The sequence below is a fragment of the Typha angustifolia genome, chromosome 1 (genome assembly GCF_048772165.1).
Source record: "Typha angustifolia cultivar Huaian chromosome 1, ASM4877216v1, whole genome shotgun sequence".
Classification (NCBI taxonomy): domain Eukaryota; kingdom Viridiplantae; phylum Streptophyta; class Magnoliopsida; order Poales; family Typhaceae; genus Typha; species Typha angustifolia.
The window spans coordinates 142,118-153,400 of NC_133239.1; the positions used below are offsets into that span (position 1 = coordinate 142,118).

At 39.6% G+C, this 11,283-nt stretch overlaps 2 protein-coding genes across 2 annotated transcripts; both read left to right on the top strand.

The window, feature by feature from the left end:
• The first annotated feature begins 4,380 nt into the window (after positions 1-4,380).
• LOC140766773 (uncharacterized) lies at positions 4,381-8,754 on the top strand. Its single transcript, XM_073106451.1, has 7 exons — positions 4,381-4,690; positions 4,815-4,974; positions 5,714-5,817; positions 6,251-6,422; positions 6,566-6,706; positions 6,783-6,999; positions 7,087-8,754. Exons 1-7 carry the CDS (start codon positions 4,632-4,634, stop codon positions 8,076-8,078), a joined length of 1,845 nt encoding a protein of 614 aa, XP_072962552.1. The 5' UTR covers positions 4,381-4,631; the 3' UTR covers positions 8,079-8,754.
• A 1,217-nt stretch (positions 8,755-9,971) lies between these two features.
• On the top strand, positions 9,972-11,058 carry LOC140766854 (dof zinc finger protein DOF3.1-like). The gene is made up of 2 exons (XM_073106541.1): positions 9,972-10,733; positions 10,824-11,058. Exon 1 carries the CDS (start codon positions 9,972-9,974, stop codon positions 10,554-10,556), a length of 585 nt encoding a protein of 194 aa, XP_072962642.1. The 3' UTR covers positions 10,557-10,733; positions 10,824-11,058.
• The last annotated feature ends 225 nt before the right edge of the window (positions 11,059-11,283 follow it).

Below are 11,283 nucleotides of genomic sequence, written 5' to 3' on the forward strand. Positions count from 1 at the left end.
ATGTTGAGTTCTAGAATAAAGTCATAATCATTTCCGAGTTTATTTACCATTTTTTCCTCAATAAACAAAATAAAATTTTATTTAGTATTCTAAATAACGGAGATTATAATTCACACCGACAACATTATATTTTGTGGGCTAAAATGCTACAAAAATATTACTAGATTATCGCCCGTGACGACTATATGAGACTTAAGGACTTAGAAGCAGCCCAAATTAACTAAGACCGATCATTACAGTTTTGAAGACCGGCTAAAGGCCGATGCACTCCACAATCTTTGGCCGGGTAGGTTTTCAAGACACCATGTGAAGTGTGAAGCTTTGTAGCCTTTCTTGAACTTGCTGAGTTGCTAACAACTTAATGCAATATGTTCAATGTGTTGTAGAATACACCGCCCCGTGTTAAGAGTTTGTGAACATACTTGTAACCCACTATTTTCTTTACGCAAAACCAGTATCCAGTCATATAGTTTTAGAGGTAGGCCACAATGTTTTAGGTTTGTCCACCTATTTTCTAATTTTGTAAGCTTGGAGTTCATGTCATATAGTGTGGTATTTGAATGTAGGAGTGTAAACAAGCCTAGCTTAAGCAAGTTAAGCCTAGCTCAGTTCGGCTGGATAGCATTATTTTCTCAATTTGAGCTCGAAATGAGCTAGATAAGTTTTGCTTGGCTCGTCACATCCAATTTGGTAAAGCTCGAGCTCGATAAGCATGGGCTTGATTGAACTAGCCTACTCCATGAACCCAATCACGCCATGGCGTTCATCGTTGATTGCATCTGGAGCTTCCTAAAGCCGATGGTCCAAAACATGTTGGCCAAAGTCCGAGAAGCGACATGTAAGAAGGTGACATCGTGCATCTTCTTAGAGGAGAACTACAAGACCTAATCGTGAAAAGAGGATGATCTCAATTAGAATCTGAGCCTGCAAAAGAGGAGATCATATTAGAAACTATGGACTCTCACCTTAGATCTGCTACAATGATTGAAATAATTGTGATCCACAACTGATATTGGTTCACCAACCAAACAATCTTGAGGTCTTAGAGAATATGCTTCTTTGCTAAGAAACTGAACTATTGTCTTAGAAAAGTCAGAGTTCTTGACATAAATTTGTCTTCATCCTTTGTAATTTTTGAAATTTTGAAAGAAGAAATTGTAATTGGCAATATAAAGGAGGAGGAGAAGGTAGAAGATAAGGGTAAAGAAGATATAGTAGAGAACACTACAGAAAAATGAAGCCAAAGAGATCCAAGACAATTTCACTACCATGCACACTGAGTATGACCATCTACCTCGGTACTTCCTTAGCCTCAATCATAACCCTTTCAAGCAATTGTCTACCGATAAGCACGTCTTTGATAAGCTTGACGAGGGAGAAAAGCTGATTGAGAGAAAGAATGGCTTCATCGCCTTACCCACAAGCCATGTGTCACCCTCGTGGAGCCCTTGGACGTGATGCAACACCTGGTATGCCAGAAGGCAAGATAACAATGGCGATGAGGAGATTTTGGGGCGAGTCCACGAGAATGAGAGTGGCGAGATGGGCTTTTGGAGTGCGACAGGTTTAGGATTTTAGAAATTAGTTGGATCTAAGATTAGATCTAATGGCTCTTAATAACTCAAACTATATATGTATGCCTTTTGACATTATATAAAAAAAGCTGTTATTTATATAACAAGCAAGGTTGAGTGTCAATCAGCTAAGTAAGCTTTTAGTAATAGAAGAGATTTCGATCTCCTTTTCTACCACTACTACTACTACTACTACTACACTTGTGTGTGTCCGCGCGCTTAAGTGGCTCTCATTATGTTGCTGATATCGCTGTCCGCTGTTTGAACTAAAACAGTCAGAGCGGCGATTTCCTCGCCGGGGGTTAGTTGGGGATGCAGAAAATTCCCGCTCATTTCGTTCGTTTTGATCTATTTATCCCGCTCTTTTCATTTGATCCAAGGGTTCGCTCCTCCCTCTTCCTCTCTCTAGGAAAAGAAACACTAGAAGGAGATTTCGTATCCATCAATTTCCTGTCCTAGTCGTCGATCTCAAGAGGTATATCGCCTATTTCTTCCATTTTTATTCGAAATTCCAGACAGTGATCGAATCTATCACTTCCACATTTCTCCCTTTTCTATTGGGATTTTGATTGCAACTGTTTGATATATCAATTAAAAGAATCATGATTTGGATGCAGATGTCCACCCATTTGAGGGATTACATACTACCATTTCAATATGATGAAGAGAATTATATCGAACAACATTAGGAATGTTAGTTGGAACAACGGTTGTCTTCACTAATTTGTTTATATTGGCTTTATGAGGATGTTTCTTGCTTTCAACTTTTGGAATCGTATTATTGACTTTTTGTTGGTTAATACTCATCGTAGGCTATGGATATGTGAATTCTTACCTGACTGTGAGCTTGGAGACGGAAAAGGATTATATGGTAGCCAGCTCTTTTAGTCTTTATCATCATAAATATTTGTTTACAATTTGTACTTTGGTATGCACACTCTGTATAAATATATACATGTACAAATGTATGAACTCGCATTTGTTAATACATGTTTCACTAATACATAATTCTCTATGTGCTCTCTCTTGGGTGAAGATGCTTTAAATTTGATGGCATGTTTGATAGAGAAAGAACTATTAAGTTTCTCTAATTTTAAAGAGCTAACTTATTGTCTATACGTAGGGATCTCATCTTTGTAGATTATGGTTTGATGCTTCTTTGTGATCTCTTGCCATCTGCTAAGATATTTCATCCATTTGTACATCTTTTCTGTCCTAACCTATACTTGAGTGTAAATCCATAAGAAGACTTCGTTTTTGCAGCTGTTATCACAGCTGGTCTCCTGTCTTTAGATGATGCAATCTTCAAGAGAACTTGAAATATGGTTAATTATTGCTTTGAAAACTGTTAAATTATTCTAATATAGTCTCTGCTTTCACTCATAGAACTTTTCTAATAATTCCCCTGTTATTTATTACGTGGACTGACTACTTATAGCCGATAAGGAACTGACGAAGCACGCCACTGAAACAGCTGGTCCTTGTCGCTGTATCACACGAACATTGACTCCTTTTCTGCTTATGACTGGGTTAGCCCATAAGAACTTGAGTGCATAATGTTACTCAAACAACTGGCATTGATCATGTCCGATGCTTTGAGCCTCACGCTGCTGTCCATGCATCCATCTTTCTAAGCAAGCATATTGAAACCCTGGACGAGTTTGACATAGAATACAAACATTTCTCCCTACAGTTGGGCGTTGAGAATTGTAGAGTTCCAGCTCCGGTCTGTACCTTTTCGTTCGTCTCGCGAGTAGCTGGTGCTGTTATTGAAGCTCCCTTTCTGCACCTTATCCATCATCTGCGAAGATTAGCTTAGCTCCACAGAATATGAAATGGACCAAGTGCAATATGCAATCAAAATGTTCTTTGGTTTGATTCTAGCCTTCGTCTTGCTGCTGTCACCAATTGTTCTCAGGTTAATTCTGTCCCCTAACCTGTTCATAATGTTCTGAATTACTTACCAGGAAGGAAGTTGGTGGCTATTATTCAACAACTGGGATAATAAACGTCCAGAATAAGATTACACAAGGATACAGTGTCATCCCTTATTTGGTCAGTCAAGTGTTCAGAATGGACGTATTTAATCTACTTCTTAAACGGTTTTTATTTCAAGCTGCTGATATGCGATGATGATAGTCAAATGTAATATTATTGATATGGGTGGAGATCAATACCTTCATATTCTTTTCTTCGTCTTTGTGATGAAAAGCAGTCATGTAGAAAGATTAAAATGGCTTTTTAAGCGGATAAAGGTTTGTGGCTCTTGTGATTATTTATTCTATTCCTAATAAAAGTTCACGCTCTACTGCTGCATGCAGGATAAGGACAGCGCTATGACCGACGGGGACTAGAAACTATATTATATATATATATGGACCGCAAAGGGGTGTCGTCCTCAATCTTGCCCTTTTCCACGCAAGAGCTACTGTCGCTGCCTTGCCTCCAGAAAAGGTCACGCTAATCCCAGTATCAACTTCAACTTCACGACAATATTATCGTATTAGAAGGTACGCAATAATTTAATATTTTTTTAAAGACCCAATAATTTAAATTGATTTAGGAAGGACCTAATAATTTAAATTGATTAGGAAGGACCTAATAATTTAAATTGATTAGGAAGGACCTAATAATTTAAATTGACTAGGGATGTATGCAATAAAGACCCTTTAACTATATACAATAATATAAAATATAAGCTAACCTGCTCTGGGTTAATGGACCCCACCTGATATCCTTACGAGGATTTCCGAGAATACCCTCCGATGCTTCCACTTTAACTGTACCCAGTTAGTCAACCAACAAACTGCCGTCACTCTCCTTTCTTGGAAGGATAATCTCGTCATTAGGATTGAAGAAAATTGGCGGCCAAACTTCATCTCTCCCTTTCTCTAGTTATTTTCTCGTTGTAGGACAGCCAAAGAGTCGCCGTAGCAAAGTAGCATATGTCTGTCTCTACACGTCTTCTCTTCTCCTTACATCCATCCACCTCGGCCTTAGAACGCTAGCCCTCCTCTCTAGCTCCACTTTGGAATCGATCGAATACTTGATTGCTCGATGAATTTTAAGTCGAAGATCTCGGGGCTGCTCTCTAAGGGATTCAAGTCGGATACGTGGTAATTTGGTTCGCTTTCTAGCGTCTGCTATAGCATTCTTTGGATCCTTGATTGAAGGACTGTTTCTGAAACTTTTCTCTTAGGGGTTTAGATCTTGTTTTATGTTTGTGCACTGAATATTTAGTGAAGATTTGAGTTGGTTGGATGGCAGCAAGACGGCTCTGAAGCTTGCAGTGGCACGTATAAAGCTTCTGAAGAACAAGAGAGAGGCATTAATAAAACAGATGAGGCGGGAGGTCGCCCTGCTTCTGGAGACAGGGCAAGACCAGACCGCACGTATCCGGGTTAGTTTACTTCGTTTTACATTGTACAGTTTTGTTTCTTTTCTTTCATGATGAAGGACTAACAATTATGTTATGCAGGGTGATTCGATATTACTTAGAGATCTGGCTTAATCTCTAACTTGTATTGTCTGTAGTTGTTTTATCTGATTACATTCGTCTACTCCAATGGAACTCTAGATTTGAACTCTAGGTTACCTTTCGAAGTAATCAAGCTGAGCTTAATCAAGCCGTGGAGCTCTGATCAAGTTTGGGTTGGATTGAAAATAATTTTGAGCCTATTTTGATCTTGAGTTGAGCTTGAGCCTATTTTGAGCTGTTCGGTTAGTATATACAAGTTTATTCAAAATCTAACTTGAATCAAGCTTAAATTGAATTTTAGATTTTCTACGCTTAATATAATTAAATCAAATTAAAATTTCTTTATTATCTGAAGTTAAGCGAGGCTGATCTAATCGATCAAGCTTAACTCAATTTAAATACTGAGTCGAGCTGACTTGATTACTGTGACAGCCCTAATTATGACCAACCTTTCTCTGACTAGATAGTGGAATTGTCTGCCAATTTGCATTCAAAATTTCAGAGAAATCAGACTGAGTTTGTTGGGTGCTGTTTCCTTTTTCAGATTTAGATATTTGGATCTGCCCCTTCATTTTTAATATAACTATTAACAGGCCTTCTAGAGTAAAATAGAGATAAAGCTAAAAGCATCATATGTTTACATTATTCTTTTGTTTTTCAGGTTGAACATGTGATCAAGGAAGAGAATACAATGACAGCATATGATCTCATTGAAGTATACTGTGAACTCATTGTGGCGCGCTTGGCCGCAATTGAGTCACAGAAGTATGCGCAACTTCAACCATTATTGGTCTTGTTGCATTCAGAATACTTTTGTTTATAGCTGTTTCCAGTATATGACCAAGTTCTGCTGTCTTTGTTTACGTTATTATCTAGTTGTTGGCCTAAATATATTCACATGATATAGCATATTTTAGGGATTATATATATATATATATATATATATATATATGCTGTTCAATTCTGTGTTATCTAAAAATTATAAACCAGTATATGGGTGCTGCAATTCATGATGCAAATGTGTTTGTTCATCCTTTGTTTACAGCAAATAGTTGTCCAGTTTCTGCATACTTGTTTGTCAGTGTAGATGATAGTTTGAGCAGTTTTTTTTTAAAAAAAAAAAAATTAATGCTAGTTTCTCCTGATGCTTTCCCTAAAATAAAAATCTATCTTTTTAACATTGTTTCCAATTCTTTAGGAGATGTCCCGTCGATCTGAAAGAAGCAATATCTAGTGTACTATTCGCGTCCACAAGATGTGCAGATTTACCAGAACTTACTGATGTCCGCACGCACTTTTTTGCAAAGTATAGCAAGGAATTCATTGTTGCAGCTCTTGAAGCTCGACCAGAATGCGGTGTCAACCATATGGTAAGTAATTGCAGTTCTGCAGCTTCTGTTCTGAATGAACAGGTTTTTGTCTTTACTAGTCAAATTAATTTTGAAAAGATCGTAGGATTTCTTATTTTCCTTAGGGTGTTCCTAGTTTTTCTTTTGACGCTCTTAAAATATAGATTGCTGACAAGTTGTCAGTAAGAGCACCTGATATCGAGATGAAGAACAAAACTTTGACTGCAATAGCCCAGGAGCATAATGTTGAATGGGAACCAAGAGCATTTAACGAGCAAATTCAGAAACAGAATGATGACCTGCTGGTAAAGTTAATAGATTAGGTGTTTTGTTGATGGTGTGACTATGAGTTCTAAGTTTCTTATGTCTGTGATTGAGCAGAGAGTTCCTACAACTTCTCCCACTGTGAACATGGTGACTTTGGGGTCATATGATGTCAATCCACCAGCTGCTCCTACTAATGACATATGGACCAACAAAATGTCTGAGAATGTAGAATTGCACAAACCTAGCAGTTTAAGTACCTCAGGTAACAAAACAATAGAAGATCCTCACACTTCAGCACCTCTCAGTTCTTTATCCGGTTCGAAAACTTCAGGTATGAGAGGTGTATATTTGTTTATAGACCTCATATTGTGTAATATGGACTAAACTTCTGATGGACTATTTTGATCTCCATAAACAGAAATGAGGTTTATAGTGGAGGAAGCTGAGTATATGTCCTCTAACGAAAAGAAAAGTTCTTTTAATAGCTCAAATTGGAATATGGAGTTCAAGGATGCAACTTCTGCTGCCCTGGCAGCAGCAGAGTCAGCAGAAAGGGCTAGTGTGGCCGCTAGGGCAGCTGCTGAACTTGCAAGCCGTGGAAACATTTATGAACAGCATTCTACTAGATCATACAAATCATTAACAGATAGTTGTAAATATGGTCATACAAACCCGCAAGTTGAGGACAACGCCAAGCAGCCTGTACATTTGGTTGAGGATGAAAAGAGAAGTTCTGGAAGAGTGAAAAAGCTAGAGATACACAAACCAGAAGCTATAACAAAAGACTCGATCCCTTCCCATTTCAATAATAATATGCCTCCTACTTGTGACTCAGTTGGTGTCAACTCTGAGAATGGGGATGAAACAGAAACATCTGTGCATGTAGGAGGTATGAGATCTAACAGTTCATTGCATAGCCAGAACAGCTCCAGAAAAGGCTCTTATTTAGCAGGTTCTGGTCATTCCTTTGACGAATGTGATGAAGTTGGAGAAACCTATGGATATTCTCCTCCTCTCGTCTCTGAAGTTCCATCCATGAAGGAAAGTGAGGTCAAGGGTGAATCAAGAACGCGGTCTTTGTATTCAACTAGTAAAAGTACTGAAGTCTTAGTTGATGAGTATGAAAGTGGTCCGGGCTTGAAGCTTGGAAAATTGACTGGCGGTATTAGAAATAGAGGTAAACAACCACTTTACACGAAGACATATGTGATTGATGCGTCGCTGCCCTCAGAACAATCTGTGGATGATACTACTTGTGTCATTGAGAAATCGATGGTTCCAAATGTTGGCAATGTATATAAGAATATCGAAGTGCCAGATGAAGTCGAGTTTTACCAAAAAAAATTGCATTTGAAGACTTACAAGTCCAAACCAACTATTTCAAGAACTAACGCAGATAATTTTTTTTGACAACGATAGTATCAGAGGAGACTTCATGCTCCGCCAATTAGATCCACAGAAGAATGCAGTCATCGTAGAATCCAAAAGGTTAAACTGCTTGGGTAATAATGAGGCAGAGGATTCAGAGGTAGGAGAGAACGCCAGAAGAGGAGGCAATAGAGAATTTAGTTTGTCACGAAGGATAAGAGACAACTAGACAAGCCATCAGAAGCCAGAAAAGCCGGGGTCCTCTAGCACTTTTGACCGCCCTAATAAGGAAAAAGAAGTCCAAAGGAAATGGAAATTAAGCACAATAAAACCAGAACTCATTCAACTGTACCTTGAAGAGAGCTTCTCATGACCACCCAAAACTTCCCAATATGATTACTTTGCCGCTATTTTTCTGCTATTTGGATCAAAGCAACGGTGAAGGTAGGTATTTCTTGTTTCTGTTATTGCAAATATACGAGGACTGAGGATCACATCAACGAATCACTAGAGATTGTTTAAGATGATATCACTGATACTTATACTACATCGAATATAAGTTACATGGTTGATGATTTGTCACCTTAGCATCGGCTTTTAGTTTTTATTTTTCTTTTTAATTTATTATTTATTTTCATTTACGTATGATTAGGAAAACATATAACACTCCTGAATAATTTTCAGATTTGACTTCCGTCCTATCATATTGCAAAGGATAAATACAATAAAATAAGCAGATCAATGTAAAGAGACAATGGGAATGCCATTAATTCTCTTATTAAATTATCCCATTTTGTCTTTTGCCTGTTGTTGTTCTATATGTGCACGTCGACTTACCTGTTTGTCTTGGTTTTTCACTCAAGGTGGTGAACTGGTGATGGCCTTCTGCCCTTGCGAGTTTCTAGAGAGCTTTTCTAGATGACGTTAGCCTGCTCGAGATATCCTCGAACAGCACGAAGGTCTGAGCTCTGAGCGCATTGGCGTGTTACACGTGTCATGTCAGATGGCCCACGGGCCTTGGGGTTTACGAATCCCCCCGTTCTCGATATTCGCAATTGGGCGAACGGCTCAAAGATGGCCTTTAGTGCAAAAGAACCAACGGCAAGGATTCGCTGTGCAGAGTCCGGTCGACGGCTGACGGTGTTTTGCTTTGCTCGCACGCAAACTCTGCTACTGTTGACCTGTTTCACAAACCCGGGCCTGATGGCGTACAATCCTGGTCGCACAAATTTTGTGCGATGGAAACATGCTGTGCCTTATTGGCTGCCAAATTCACCTAGCAAGTTAAAAATTAAAAGTGAGAATTTTACTCGACTTCTCAGCTAATTAGTTCCTATTTGGGAGTGTCCAACCACTTGCTGCCATGTATCTCGATGCAGGAGATTGGTGTGTGTCTGCAGACTAATCGGCTTTCCCGCAAATCTTACAATATGCAGTGAAATCTTCTTAGGATTGTATAGGTAAACGTGGACGGTGCAGCGATCGACAGCACACCCACTCACATACTGTGTATGGCAAGAGCACACACAGAAGTATTTTAATAAAGCCAAAAATATCAAATGCCACTGCGTAGTGTTTGTTGGAAGCTGTGGGTAGTAAGTAGTAGGAGCCTCTTTCTCTCGGAGCCTTGTAGCAAGAATCTAATACCTAGGTTGCAAGAAGGCGTATTGTCATCAATATTCAGGATCACCGACAGTAAGAGTAAATTCATTCGAGGTTATACTCTCTCTCTCTCTCTCTCTCACACACACTCTTTTTCTCTCTCTCTAGATTTTCTATTACCTGATCGACCAACAGCTCTTTCCAGGAGCTCGCGCTATAAATTCTTCTACAACCCATTCCCTGTCTATTCCCTAAAATTTATACTTGTTGCCAAGAACTGCCACTCAATTCTCCCCCCTAGTCCGAGTAGCAACATCCAGTTAAAGTTGAAGAATGCAAGAGGCAGGAGCAACAGCAGCGAAATCTCAGCTTCCGGTGCCAGAGCAGCAGCTCAAATGCCCTCGTTGTGATTCCACCAACACCAAGTTCTGCTACTACAACAACTACAACTTCTCCCAGCCCCGCTACTTCTGCAAGCACTGCCGCCGCTATTGGACCAAAGGCGGCGCCCTTCGCAACATCCCCATCGGCGGCGGCTCTCGCAAGAACTCCAATTCCAAGCGCTCCAATTCCAAACGCCCAAGTCCCAATCCACCCAACTCCAGCATCGAGCCAGTCCAATTCCCAGACCCGGAACCCAACTCCTTCCTCTACCCATGCGCCGACCCAGATGACCGCTTTTTCGATATCACGGGCAGCTTTAGCTCTCTGCTAGGCTGTAATGGGGATTTTGGGACTATACTGGATGACATCCATTCTGGTGGTTTCCTTTCCACGGACTTGAATTCCCCGTCTATTGCTACCGGTTTCCAAGTGCAGAGCTCGAGCAATGAGAACGAGGCGGCATCACTCGTGCTGGAAAACTTTCTTGGGTTGCAGGGAAATCCCACTTCATCTCCTGGTTCGACATTCCTGTGAATTCAAGCTACAAAAGTAGAGCCTTTTAGGGTGTGGGGGTGGGGGCATAGAGAAGTTAATCCATTTTTTGTTCCTTCTGATCCTCTTCTCTTACTCCTTTCTCCTTTTCTCCTCTCTCAAACTCTTATGTGACCCCTCTGTTTCTAAGCAAAACATTCTGGGTTTATGTATATTTTGGTAAGTAATTAAACTTAAGAGTATCATATTCGCTGAAGCGTTTGTGTCTCCCAATTGATGATAGTGATGCTACCTAGTACTTTATTGCAGACAGTCTCGTCTCTCATGGATACACCACCCCCTCGATATGAATGCAATTTGCTTGATCCTTAGACAGAGGAAGAGAACAAGAATTTACTTGATCGTGTGCTACTGTGCTGCTACGTACATTGTTAACTCTTGTTAATTTTGTGATGGTAGTGCTTATAGAAAGAGTACTCAAAATCCTCCTTACATGTATCACAGTAAAAGAAGGCTCGAGGAGATGGCTGAAGCTTGCAAATATATTGCTCGTATTTATTTGAAAGCCAAGAGAGTGACGAACCCATTCACAAAAAAAGTGTATATCAACAGAGCTAAAGCTAACAAAGTAGAAAAATATAACTAATTAATGTGCGTTTTACTTGTTTGGATGACTTCTAATACTTCGATGGCCTCAGATTTACATCGTACGGTCCAGATTAAACGACCAGACGATAATAAGGTCTTTTTGCCTTCCTGTGAAAGACTC